Source organism: Pediculus humanus, genomic scaffold, assembly GCF_000006295.1.
Source record: "Pediculus humanus corporis 1103172107574 genomic scaffold, whole genome shotgun sequence".
Classification (NCBI taxonomy): domain Eukaryota; kingdom Metazoa; phylum Arthropoda; class Insecta; order Psocodea; family Pediculidae; genus Pediculus; species Pediculus humanus.
Window position 1 is genome coordinate 88,863 of NW_002987189.1, and position 14,557 is coordinate 103,419.

Here is a 14,557-nt window from a genome sequence, read left to right on the forward strand (position 1 = left end):
GATTATTATTATTATGTTCACTATTAAACACGACAAGGCTCTTATTTGTCGGGTTTTTAAGCATTTATCCCGGGTTTCTACCCAAATCCTTAGGGACAAATACTCGAATTTCGGTGGTGCTACTTATAATATTTTCCGAAGAATGTGGGCCGTCCCACATAGTGCGATTTTATTATTATTATTATTATTATTATTATTTTATTAATTGGTAGTCTATTTATTTCCCCCACCTACCCCCCCTCCCACGTAGCGTAAAGAAATGAAGATGTTTACGGTTTGTATATATATATAGAAATTCGTCGAGATGAGTGCGATGACGTTTGGTGGTAATAATAATAATAATGATAATTATCTAGGGTAGATTCGTTCGTTAGTTCCTAGGGGAGGGGGTAGGGAAGAATGGGGGGAGGTGTCGTCATTAAAGTGGCAGAAAAATACTCGACGCGGTAAAAATTACGGATCCCAAAGTTTTTTTTTTGTTTTTTTTTTCTTTTTTTTATGGGTCAAACAAAGGTCACACTTACATTTTACCTTATTAAAAAGTTTTCTTTTTGTCGTTGTCGTAATTACTACTTTTCGAAAGAAAAATGAGATTTCGAAAAAAACGGGGGAGGGGAGGGAGGGAGAGAAAAAAGGAAAAAATAAAAAACGCCGTAAATTTTTTTAAAAAAAAAAAAAAAAAAAAGTTCAACCTTTGTAAAAACCAACTTTTTTTCTTTTTTTATGGGGGGAAGGAAGGAAAAAGGGAGGAAAGGGAAGAGAGGGATAAGGGAATGGAGGAAGAAGGGAGGGAGGAGGCGAGATTTAAAAAAAAAAATTTTTTTTTCGTTTGTTTGTAACAGCCAGGAAAACTATAAATTTTTTAAAAGTTTTTTTTATTTTTTATTTTTAGACTTGAAAAAGCTACTGAAAAATGATAATGATAATAATAATGATAATGATGATGATGATGATGATGATAAAGGTTAATAATCACTAATTTCGAATTAAAAAAAAAAAAAAAACGGTTAAAAGAAGAAGAAAAACACGGAAAATAGAAAGAGAGGCAGAAACAAATAAAGGCACAGAATGAGAAAGAGAGAAAGGGGAAGAGGAAGAGGGGAGATGAAAGAAAGAAAAAGGAAAATTAATTTTCTTCTGCTTTTTTTTTTTTATATGTTTTTAATCGGTTAATCCAAATTCAATTCGCGTAATTGCAAATAAAAATTCAATTTTATAAATTCAACTACGACGACATAACGAACGATTAGAAAATTCTAGATTTTATTTTCAACCATTACAAATAATAATAATAATAATAACAACGATTACGTCGCCCATTTTTTAAATTATTCATCGACATTTCATTTTAAAAAACAAATTTTTATTTAATATAATAATAAAGAAAAAAAAATGTCTGAAAACGTTTCGTGAATTCAGGTATAAAAAAAAAAAAATCCCGCGAAATTTTTTATTTTGTATACTCAAAACGAAATAAAAACAATAAAAATTTGAATTCGGAGCGCGTTCAGAAATTTCAATTTCTTTATTTACATTTTTAAAATTGTGTATACAAAATTCTTTTCTCTGATTGGTCGAAATAAATGATGACGCGTGTGACGTGCGGTGATGAGTCGTTTTTATTTCGACCAATCAAATTTATTTCAGTATATAATTCACAGAGGACTTGCGGGTGAGTGTGTTTCTTTTTCTTTTTCATTTTTTTTTTTTATTTTATTTTATTTTAAAATTTTAATAAAATAATTTTTATATAAGATTGTAAAGGGTTTTGACTTTGATGGATAGAACAATAAAAAAAAAGTTTTCAATTTTTTTTAAAAGTATATACGAGAGGAATATTTGTGTGTGTGCACGTGTGGGTTTTCTATTTTCTTCGAATAGTTTTTTTTTTTTTTTTTAAATGATTTATCTTCGGAGTTAAGAAAAATTGTGGAAAGATATACAAAGAAAAAAAAAACGTTAAAAAGTTTTCTTTTTTCGATTAAAAACGGGATTGATTTCTTTCGATGAAATCAATTATAAAAACGTTGATTGATTTTTTTTTTTTTTCTTATTCGTTCATCATTTCAACAGGTTGTAAAAATTTTTATTTTTTTTCGTTTTTATTATCGGAAATTAAAAAAAAAAACTTTTTTGTACAACTTTTCGTTTGTTGTATAGTCGGAAATTAATTTAAAAAAAAAAAAAAAAAAAAAAAAACACGCAAACTTAAAACGTTTAACGTTAACAAAAAAAAAAAAAAAAATTCCGGTACGAAATTAAACGTGCACGTGGGAAATGATATTTGCCAAGATTTTAAATGCCACAACACGATAGTTTAAATACTCTTTCTCTCTCCCTTTCTCTCCCTTTCACTCTCTTTCTCTCTCTTTCCCTTTGTCTCCCCATCTGTCTCTTCCTTTCTCTGTCTCTCTCTTTCCCTCTTCTGGTTTTTTTTTTTTTTTGTCAAATCATTCCCTTGTTGAAAACTTAATTTTATTTGTTTATTTACGCGATACGGATGGGATCGAGTCGAAAAAAAAAAAAATTTTTTTTTTATAAATTAAAATGTCGAAAAATGTAAAATATTGCGATCGGTAAAGAATTTAGATTTTTTTTTTTTTTTATAACTTCCGGTTCTTTTTGTAATGTTGTTGTTGTTGTCGTTTGTTGTTCAAGTTTGTTCGTTTTTTTTTATTCGTTTCCCATGTGTTTTTACACAAAGTTCCGGTTTAAAGTTTTATATCGTTGTTTTGTTGTTCTTTTGTCGGAAAGTTAAAAGAAAAAAATTTTTCTTTTTATAAAAAAAAAAAAAGTAAGTTTTAATTCTGTCGAAGAGAATAAACCTTTGAGATTCCCCTAAGGAATGAGAAAATATTTGAATGTAAAATGTTTAAGACAACAAAAGTGAAAGATTTTATTAAATAAAAAAGAGAGGGGGAGAAGAATAAAGAGAGGCACAGAGAGTGAAAAAGCCAAGGGAATATAGAAAAAGAGGGAAAAAAGGAGGTTGCGATAGAAAAATAAATATAGAGAAAGAGAAAGAATGAGAGGAAGACAGAGAGAGAGAGAGAAAGAAGCAAAAGAAATAGAAAAAGGAAGGGTGAAAAACAAACACAGGGACAGAGAGGAAAAGAAAAAAGAAACACATAGAGAGGAAATAGGGGGAGAGAGGGTAAGAAATAGAGAGGAAAAAAAACAGAAAAAGAGAAAAGATGAAAGGAAAACCAATAAAAAGAGAGAGAAAAGAAAAAAAGAAAGAGAGAAAGTGAGAAAGGGTAAAAAAAAAACAGAAAAACAAAATGAAAGAGAGAGAAAACAAAGAAAGAGAGAAAAAGAAAACAGAAAAAAGGTAAAAGGAAGACAGATAGAGAGAGAGAGAGAGAGAGAGAAAAAATGGCGAACAAATATTCAACATAATGAAAATTAAACATGGGTAAAAACTAAAAACAATCAAACACATGTCAAAAAAGTTTTTTTTTTCTTTTTTCAAAATAAATAATTAAAATGGTTTTTCCGGTGATTTGTCAAAAATGTAAAATATTTTCGAAGGGGCAAGAGTGGGAAGGGAAACCGCAGGAGGTATTCAAAGGAAAACCTTTTTTAATAAAATTAATTTGTCCAGCAAATATTTCCAGGTTTACATATACATATATATATATATATACATGTATGCATAAATTATTTATTTATAATTAAAAATAAAAACCGGAAAGAGTCAAAAATTTGACAAATTTAAAAACGCGGATTAAACGACGTCGACCGGAAAAAAAAAAATTATCAAACGATAACCGTCAATACGTCAGAGCAGGGCAGCCAACATGAATGAAAAAGGATTTTATATAAATAACGAATGAATAGTGATAACGACCGACACACACACACACTTTCACGGTGATGACGTTCGACGTGTAGGCGATGATTATTATTATTATTATTACGATTCCATTTTAAAATGATAAAAAAAAAATTTTTTTTTGGAACGGTTTTGGAAAATTTTCTGGAAAAATAAAAACAACAATCGGGACGACGACAACGATGACGACAACCGCCAAAACACGTAAATTTCAACTTCCCTTTTTAAAACTTGACCGGAAATTAACGATAAATTTTATTCATCATCATCATCATCATCATCATTATTATTATTATTATTATTATTATTATTATTATTATTATTATTTTATATTAGTTTATTATTATTATTATTATCATCATTTTAAAAGGAAAATCGAGTAGTAGGTGTAGTAGTAGTCGATCGAATCCATTTCTTTCCTTTATCTTTTTTTTGTGGAAAACTTACCGTAACTATCGCCGCCATTTTGATTTAAATTTTTTTTTTTTTTATCAAAAAAGGAAGAAAAAGGAAAAAATACGAATTGAATCAAGATTAAAAGGAAAAAAGGAAATTTTTTTCTTGTTACCGTCGTACCGATATGAGAAAATTTTTTTTTTTTATTATTTAAGTAGGAAAAGAAAAACAAAATAAAACAAAAAAATAGAAACAAAGGAAAACAAAGGAAAAAGAAAAAAAAGATTTTCCGGTAAATAAAATAAAATCGATAGGAAAAGAAATTTTATTTTTTTGATTTTTCCCTTTTTTTTTTTTTTTTGTTTAGAAAATAAATTTTATTAAAATTTATTATTATTATTATCATCATTATCATCATCATTATTATTTTAAATAACAAAACCGCTTATAATAATAATAATAATAATAATAATAATAATAATAATAATAATAATAGTCGGGTAATTAAAACGTCCGGAAAAAATTTGTTTTATAAATAAAAATTCGAGATTTTGGTTTTTCAAATTTTCCGACTCCCAACCCCTTTTGCCTTCTCCCCCACCATACCCCCCATCACCATCAGGTTTCCTTTTGTCATCTGATCCGACTTTTTTTTTAAAAATGAAATATTTCGGTTAGTGAAAAGCTGGCAATGATAATAATAAAAAAATTTAATAATACTCTGACGCGATCGGCAAAAATGTTTTTCGTTACGTTTGTAAAAATAAAAAAGCGTGAAATGAAAAAGAGAGAGAGAGAAAGAAAAGGGGAAAAGTAAAAGAGAGAGAGAGGGAGAGAGAACAGGAGAGAACTAAAAGAGAGAGAATTAGAAAAAGGGAGAAGTAAAAGAGATAGAGAGATAAAAGAAAAGCGGGGGAAGTAAAAGAGAGAGAAAGAGAACAGGGAAGAAGTAAGAGAGAGAAAGAGAGACGGAGATTTTTGTTTTTCTGATGACACAATTTTTTTTTTTTTTTTTTAAATGACATTATTTATTGTTTATTACGTCGAAAATCGATAATAAAAATTTAATTTTAATGCTTTTTCCTTTTAATTTTTCTAACAATTATCATTATTATTATTATCATTATCATTACCATTAACGTTCCAAAATGTTCCGTGGAAATTATTTCCAAAGAAAAGTATTTTTTTTTTATTCGTTAAGAAATCGTAACTCAATAAAAATTACGTTTAAGTTTTTTTATCCACTTTTTCCTCTCGCTTAATATTTTAATTTTCCTTTCCCCCCCCCCCCGTTTTTTTTTTAAGGTTATAATTTTTAACTATTGACACGTCGGATCAAAATAAAAAAAAGAAAATTAAATTAACGTTTCCGTCAATATCCGTGTTTGTTTCATCACTGTTTAAATTAAAAACTCAAAAATCCCATTTCCGGTCCGTAAAAAAAATTAACATAATAACGATAATAAAATTTTATTATCATTATTATTATTATCATTATTGATAATGATGATAATTTTTCTGTCCGTTAATTAATAACGTTTCGATTTTAAAAAAAAAAAGTTTTTGTAAATTTATTTCGTAGATAGATTTTGACGAATGCGGTCTCCAAGGGAAATTTGTCGCGGATATCGAGGGGGGGAAATGTCGTGGATATCGGGGAGGGGGGGGAAATGTCGCACAATCGTCAGGATTTTTATTTTATAATTTAAAAAAATCGTTTTTAAAAAAAAATTTTTTTATTTGATTTTTAAATAAGGGATTCGTTGAAAATATTTTTTTTTCGTTACCGTTCGACAGCGATGATGTTTCTTGTAGGAAGGAAGAAAGAAAGGGGAAGAAAAAGCGGGAAAATTTTAAAAAAAGACAGCCATCTTGAATGTTCACTCGGATTGAAAATTTCTAAAAAGGAGAGAGAGAGAGAGAAAAAAAAAAGGTTACGATTTAAATTCTCCTACGAACAAACGCACGCACGCACAAACCGGAAATAAATATTTAAAACCGGAAGTAGATGAAAAAAAAAAGGAAAGAAACGGGACAATTACTTACTATCTTCTTAAATATTTCGGTATAGGATATTTCCTTTGTTTAAATTCTCCTTTTCCCGTCAACATATCAATCGTCAAATCATATTCCGGTTTATATGGATTCGTGTAACATTTGGGTTGCGGTGGTGGATCTTCGGGACCGGGGATCCACATGAATATAAATGGATCGGATATGATTTTACTTTTCGCTTCATCCGAATTCGCTCCATATTTTTTTTCCAATATTGTTTTTTTTTTCATTATGTTGTCTTTGGCTGCGCATTGAACGGCTTCGTGACATTTGAAACAAATCGGCATTTTGAATTTTTTTTTTTTTTTCTGTGGATTTTTTTTAAACCTAAAAAAAAAAATTAAAAATTAAAACATTGTTTATTTTTATGGTCGTAGCAGCAGACGACGCTAAATTTAAAATTCTCTCTATCTCTCTCTCTCTCTCTCACTCTTTCGCGAATTCATCGAGGTAATCGAAAGTATCGATTTTTTTTTTTATTTAAAAAACCTTATTATTAAAATGAATAATTTTTTAATTAATTAATTGATTGATTAATTAATTAGTCAATCAATCAATCAATCAATCAATCCCTTTTACCGATAATTCGTTAAATTTTTTAATTTATAAATTAATATAAAAATTTCGAAAACGAATTCAATTTCATTTATTAACGTTACGAATTATTTACGCGCGTACGTGAAAAACCTTTCGTTTCCCCTTCCCTCCCTTCCCCTCCTCTTTCTCCCCTCCCCATTTTCGATGATGATGATGATGATGATATGAAGCGAATAAAATACGTGTATTAAAATATCGTGTTAATAAAACATGACACACACACACACGGTCGCGTTTATTGCGTTTAACGAAATCGTATGAGACGTTTTGGCATTTCCTTTTTATTATTACTCGTAATTTATATTTTATTATTATTATTATTATTATTATTATTATTAAGAAATTCTGCGGTGGCGGTGGTGAGGATGGCGGCGATGACGGTGACGTAAAACACAAAAATTAAATTTTTACGCATGCGAATTTTTTTTTTTTTTTTACTACATACGCGTAAAATATTAACATAAACGGTGAATTAAATAAATAAATAAACGTGGCAGGAGAAAAAAGAAACAATTTCGAAAATTCCACGCAAAAAGGAATTTTTCTTTCTTTCTTTCATTCTTTCTTTCTTTCTTTCTTTTTTCCTTGCTTCCTTTAAGAAATCCGTAAAAAATTTTCCAGAAGAAAACGAACGACGACGACGACGGCGGGGAGAAGGTAATGGTGAATAGGTCGGTGGTGGTGGTGGTGGTGGTGTTGGGGGGTTTAGGAGGGGAGGAGAGAGAAGGAAAGATACGACGTCGGTTAACGAACGTTGTTTTTCTTTTTATATATTAAATTAGAGTAAAAAAAAAAAATCTTTTATTAAAATCACGTATGTAAGATTTTCCTTCTTTTTTTTCCTTTTTTTCTTTTCATTTTTCGATGTTTAAACAAAAGAAAAAAAAAATTTTTTTTTTGTCTAAAAGGAAAAGAAAGGAAAAAATCGTGGCATTAGATAATGAAATCAAATGTTGAGGAGTTTTATTCAATCGAAGAATCGTCGGAAAATAAAAAAAAAATTAAATATATTTTTTTCTATAAAACTCCATCATCCCTTCCCTCTCCTCCCCTCACCTCAACTTTTCGAAAACGAATGAATAAAAAAAAGTAGGGGGAGGGCGACGGGGCATTAATAAACGTGTCCGCCATATTGAACTTTTTTTTTTTTTTTTTGTTAAAATGCACACAAATGATGGTAAAATTTTGGCATCGAAACACGGAAAATAAAAAAAAAAAATTTTTTCCTTTTAAAAAGTTCAACCCTTTTAATTAAGGGTTGTTGTTGTTGTTGTTTGTTGTTGTCGACGTACTTAAATCTCGTAAAAATTTTTTTTTCACGCGTGCGAGAGAGAAAGAGAGAGAGAGAGAGGGTTAAGAGAAATCCATTTGTATGTTGTTGTTTTTTTTTTTTTTTTTTTAAGTGTTAAAACGAAATTTATAAAAAAAAATGAAATACGTGAAATAAGTCAGATTAAAGAAATTTATTGCCTGGAAACAAAAAAAGGAAGAAAAAAAAGGAAAAAAAGGTTTTTACCTTCAAAGGAAAAAATTGGGTCTCGTTAAAAAAATTTTTTTTTGCATTTTTTTTTTTTTAATGAAATATGGAAAAAAAGGTTCGGAAGGGATTTTTTCTCCTGGAAAATCGGGAGGGGGAAGCTGGGGGGAAGGTTGAGGTAGGGAGAAAAGGAAATAAGAGGTATATTTGATAAGACGTATCATTTCCGCTCGTGTCTTCTTCCTCCCCTTTCCCCTTTCCCCCTCTTCTTTTCTCTTTCCTTTGATCGTGAATTCTCAAACTTTTTTCCTTCTTTCCTTCCTTCCTTCCTTTCTTTCTTCTTTTTTCCTTAGGGTTTTTTCTTTTTTTTTTTTTGCTTGGCTCCTTTTTTTTGGAAATTTAAAAAATGTTTTGCCCCTCCTGCCCCCATCCGATTTTTTTTTTTCTTTTTCTATTATCAATCGAATTAATTTTTTTTTTTTTTTCACTTTTCCGACGGGATTTTTTTTTTTTCATTCTTCCGACGGGATTTTTTTTTTTAAATGAGAACGATATCCCGAAAATAATCAATTGTTTTTCGAAGTGGGATGGGGAGAGGGGAGGGTTGGTGAGGGAGAGCGAAGGACTGATGGGGGAAAAGTATAGAAAATATGACGTCATTGATATATATGGACAATTGATAAAAAAAATTTTTTTGACGTTAAATGATGATTTCGCGGAAATCGAAGGTCGAAAGGGATAACAAAGAAAAAAAAAGAAAAATTTAAAATATATATTAAAAACAAAGGAAAAAAAATAAAAGGAAAAAAGGGAAGAGAGAGAGAGAGAGTGACAAAAAAGAGAAAATTTTTTTCACATTCGGCACAAAAAAAAAAGATTCTTTTAAATCGTTTTTGACGATCGTAAATTTTTTTTTTTTTTTTAAATTGATTTCGGGTTTTCCTTTTTTTTTGGAAAATTGTTCTGGAATATTCCAGAACGTTTTGAAAAAAAATTTTTTTTTTATGATTTAATGATTTTATCACACGAATGACATTTTTTTTTTTGGCGGGAAAGAGTAATAATATACGTCACGCGTTATTTTAAGGTCAAATGTGTTCTCAAACCACCACCCTCTTCTTTTTTTTTTTGTTAATGGAGATAAAAGTGGGGGCAATCGAAAATTTAAAAAAAAAAAAAAAGAAAATTTGGAAAAAGTACTGGGAAATTTTCCTCGCCGCCTCCTTCCCTCCCATTTCCCACCTCGAAAAAGGTTTCATTTCTTTTTCCGGTTAGTTGAATATTAAGTAACCGGAAACTGTCAAGAAAATTTTTAAAATGAAATATTATTTGAATTTCCATCACTCGGTATCTTTTCCTTATTATCATTATTATCATTATTATTATTATTATTATTATTATTATTATTATTATTATTCGCGTATTTGACGCGGGGAAAGCATTTTACAATCTAAAAACATTTCATCTCTCTCACTTTCTCATTTTATTTTTACTTCCGTTGTTGTTTTACCGCCGTCTTCGTTTAGTTTTTGAAACCGCCTTTACCCTCCCCCTTTCACCTCCCACCGCTTCCCGCATCTCCCCAAGCGTTTTCCCATGAAATTTCAATATTGAACCTTTTTCCCCTTTTTTAGGTGATTAATAATTATTTTTTACTTTCAGACAATATTTAATTGTTATATCTTAAACATTTGAAATTGTTTTTCTCTCTTTTTCTCTTTTCCTCCCCCCTCTCACTCTCCCTCTCCCTCTCTCTCTCTTTAAACTCTGTTAATTGTTTTTTCATATTCTTTAAAATTTCGATTTTTTTCTAGAAAAAATAAAAATAAAACGTTTTGCATAGCTCGACGCGATAATAGTAAACATTAAACGCATACGTCATCAAAACCGCAGGACCAATAAAAATTTTTTTTTTAAAAAAGCGCGTTCAGAATTTTCATTCGTGACGTCATAATTATTTAAATTAAAATGGAGTAGTATGTCAATTAATTTGATGCTTTGATTATATTCTTTCGAATATTTTTTTTTTTTGAATGTTAATTACGTGGGGGGCGGGTGCCGACGGTGGCGGTTGCGGCGGTGGAGGTTGGGGAGGCGGAATGATAAATAAAATACGCAATAAAACGATGAAAAATACTAAAATAAAAATAAAAAAGAGGAAAATAAATTGATAAAATAAAAGAAATTTTTTTTTTATCAAGTTTCACCGGCGTTGACCCCCTCGGGGGTCAAAATGTCGGGTTCATAAGTAAAAAGTTAAGTTTTATTATTAACTTAAAAAATAATAATAATTTATTATTGTAAGTTCAAAAAAAAAAAAAATTAAATTTAATGGGTTTGAAATAATATTTTAGTTTGAAAATTATTACGATGAAAAAGTTAAGAGAGAGTGAGAGAGAAATAGAAAAAGCTTTTTAAATTTTCTTTTTAACTTTCTCTCTCTTTCTTATTTTTTCCTAGAAAATAAAAAGTAAATTCAAAAAACTTTTCTTTTTTCTTTTTCTTCTACGTGAACCGGTAAGAAAAAAAAAAACTATCAAAGTTTATGGATCGTTTTTTAAAGTTTTCAAATTTTCCAGGCTTTTCCAAAAAAAAAAAAAAAGGCGTAGAGAGAAAAGAAGGAGGGAGAGGGAGAAGAGAGGGAGGAGAGGGAGAGGGAGGAGGAGGTACAGGGTCAGATAATAAATTTTCTTTTCCTCTCACCAAATTTTCACATTCCTTTTTTGATTTCCCCTCCCTCCATCATCACAAAAATCTCCACCAGATTTTTTCCCATCTCCTTTGAATTGTACCTTTTTTCCCTCCTCTCCCCTCCCCCCGTGTTCGTTATCCATTTCCGGTTATTATTTTTTTTTTTACGCGTCACCTACCTTTTTATCATTTTATAAAAATGATGTCGTCGTTGTCGTCGTCGTCGTCATCATATATCGATTTACGATCCCCCCCTTCGATTTTTCATATAAAAAATTTTCCGGATGAGCAGTTATGAAAATAATAATAATAATAATAATAATAATAATAATAAATGTAAAAGTTTAATTAAATAAAGAAAGAAGCTTTTTTTGTTTGTTGTTTACGAAAGGAAAACAAACGAACGGGGCGTTTGTTCTTTTGCCAAATTTTTTTTTTTTTGATAAAATTCTTAAAAAGTTTTTTTGTTTTTCTAGAGTTTTCTAGAACTCCAGAGAAAAAAAAACATATTTAATTTAATTAAACTGGAAAATTATAGAATTTAAAAAGGCAAAAAAAAAAATGTCTGACGCGATAACACGTATCAAAATATGCGCATATATTTAAATGAAAATATTTTTAACAAATGGCGGTTGGAAAACATAACAACAAAAAAAAAAAGGAAATTTTTTAAAATTTCGAATATGTCAAACGTTCAAAACACGCCCGTTCGCCCGTACGTATGTATGTAAGTTCGCATTCACGTACGCATAAACCAAACAAACAAACAAACAAAAGCACACGACCGACAACAACAACACGAACGAGAAATCAAAATTTAAATTTTTTCGTTTTTTTTCCGGTTTTTATTATTATTATTATTTTTTCACGACGTTTTTTTCATTTAACTAATAAAATCTTCGTGTCATTAGAAAAAATAATTTAAGCAAAACAAACAAAAACACACGACCGATAACAACACAAACGAGAAATCAAAGTTTAAATTTTTTTTTTTTAAATTTTTCGTTTTTTCGGGTTTTCATTAATATTCTTCCACGACGTTTTTATTCTTTTTTCTTGTACCGAAATCTTCGTGTCATTAGAAATGACCCGACCGTTGAGTTATATAAAAAAAAAAAAAAAAACGAAACAAAGAAACTCAAATCAATAACACGTCGATAATTTTTCCTTTTTTCTTTTCCCTTTTTTTTTACTTTTTCTGTTGTTCAAATAATAATAATAATAATGATGATGATGATGATAAATATAATTTAGTAAAAAAAATTTACGGGAAAATGATTTTTTATCCAGTTTAAAATTCTGGAAATTTCACTGACTTGTAAATAATTTATTTTTTAATTGAAATTGTTTATTCCGTTATGCCCTTATTACATAAAACTCGATATTTTTTTTTCTTTTTTTTTTCAATTTCCTTTTCCGTTCGTTTTTTTTTTTTTTATTTTTTAAATTCATCATCAATAGTCAAAAGACTGTTTTTTTTTTTTTTTAATAAGAAGAAGAGGAGGAGGAGGGGAGAGAGAAAGAGAGAGAGGGAGGGGGAGAGAGAAAAAAAATAAAGAAAAAAAATTTTTTTTTTTTTTAAATTATGAATGGGATGATTCACGTTTCTCTCTCTCACTCTCTCTCTCTCTCTTTCTCTCTTTCTCTCTCTCTTTATGTTTCTCATCCCGTCGGTGGAAAAAATTCTGGAAAATTTTTTTTTTTTAAACAAAATATTCAATGAATGCCGTCGCTTGGAAAAAAAGAAAACGTATTAAATTTTCTAATTTTCGATTTTTCGACATTTTCTTTTTTTTTTTTTTTTAATAAAAATGTCCCCGTCTCCCCTCCCCCTAATAATTTTTCATGTCCGCCGTAAAATACCATTATAAAAACTTTTCTATTATTTTCTTTTGATTTAAAATAAAAACATAAAGACGGTAATTGCTCCCCACTTTTGAAAAACAAAATGGATGGAGTTTTATTACTTTTCAAATGGGAATCAAATCTTTTATTATTTTTAACGGTTTTTCTTTTTTTTTATTTTTTTTTCAAAACGTTTAAATTCGAAACAAAAAAAATATATATCGAATACGATTGTTTTATTTTTTGGGTTGTCGTCGTCATCGTCGTCGTATCCCCACCTTCCCTACCTTCCAACGTCGTCTCCCCGGAAAATAAAATAAAACAAAACAAAAAAATTTATTTCCACGTGTAAAAAAAATTACACGTAAACTTTTTCGAATAGAAATTTCGTCTTTGTTCCTCTCTCCGGTAAAATATCGTCATTATTATCATCACCACTACCAACACCATCATCATCATCATCATCATCACCGTCGGTACATTGTCATCATCATCATCACCACCACTGTCGGTACATTGTCATCATTATCATCATCAACATTATCATCATCATCAATCCTTATCAATCGTTATCAGATATAAAAACGATTTTTTAAGCGCACGCGAATTTAAAATTTAAAAAAAAAATGGCGCGAAAAAATAAAAAAAAATTTTTTTGTATTTTTCATCTTTTGTATTTTTTTTCATCTTGAAATGATAATAATAATAATAATAATAATAATAATAATAATAATAATAATAATAATAATAATAATAATAATAATAATAATAAAAAGTTTAATTTGTTTTTGTTTGTTCACCTGTCGGTGGTGTGAAAAGTTATAAAAGAAAATAAATAAATAATAATAACGCGGGCGCTTTTCCGACGTAAAACTTTCGACAAAATCCCTTTTTTCTCTCTCTCTCTCTCTCCAAAAGCAGAAGATAAAGGGAAAAAAGTGTCGAAAATACGTTAAAAAAAATGATTATTGCGTGTATATATCGCACGGGGTATAGTTTTTAAAGTGCGTGTGCGTGTGCGTGTGTGCGTGTTTGTTCAAAAAAAAAAAAACTAGAGAATATAGGAAGAAAAAATAGAAAAGAAAACCCGAAAAAAAAAAACGATGAAAAATCTTGTTCAAACAATAATAATAATAATAAAAGGAAAATTTTTCGTGTCTAGGTAAAAAAAAAAAATTTCTGGAAAACTGGAGAATCCAGAAAAAAAATGAGTTTTTTTTTATTTATTCGTTCGTGTGTGCATTGTTTATTTATTTATTTTTATGTAAGTAAAAATAAAAGAAACGAATCTCTCTCTCTCTCTCTCTCTCTCTCTACAACTACGTAAGTGTAATAATAATAATAATAATGAAAAAATTTTCGAAGGGGGGTGGAGGGGAGGGAGAAAAAACAAAATGGTGGAATTACGCACGTTTTTTGGATTTCGGGGTCAAAAAAATCCCTTTTGATTGAGTTTTAAAAAAAAAACCTGGAAAAAGTTTTGAAACCTGTTTTGAACGTTGTCTGTTTGTTTGTTTGTTAAATAATAATGATGATGATGTGTTGAAGGAGTAGGAAAGGGGAGGAGTAAAGAAGAAGTGGAAGGGGAAAGAGGAGGGCAATCGTGAATTGTTAAATTAAATGTTCTTTTTTGTTTTGTTTCAGGTTATTGGCCGTTTGGA

General features: G+C 29.1%; 1 protein-coding gene across 1 annotated transcript; it reads right to left on the reverse strand.

The window, feature by feature from the left end:
• Positions 1-5,566: 5,566 nt before the first annotated feature.
• Positions 5,567-6,573, reverse strand: Phum_PHUM220530 (uncharacterized protein; the record flags this gene model as incomplete). Its single annotated transcript, XM_002425735.1, has 2 exons — positions 5,567-5,627; positions 6,278-6,573. The coding sequence occupies 2 exons, from the start codon at positions 6,571-6,573 to the stop codon at positions 5,567-5,569; spliced, it is 357 nt and encodes a 118-aa protein (XP_002425780.1).
• Positions 6,574-14,557: the final 7,984 nt, after the last annotated feature.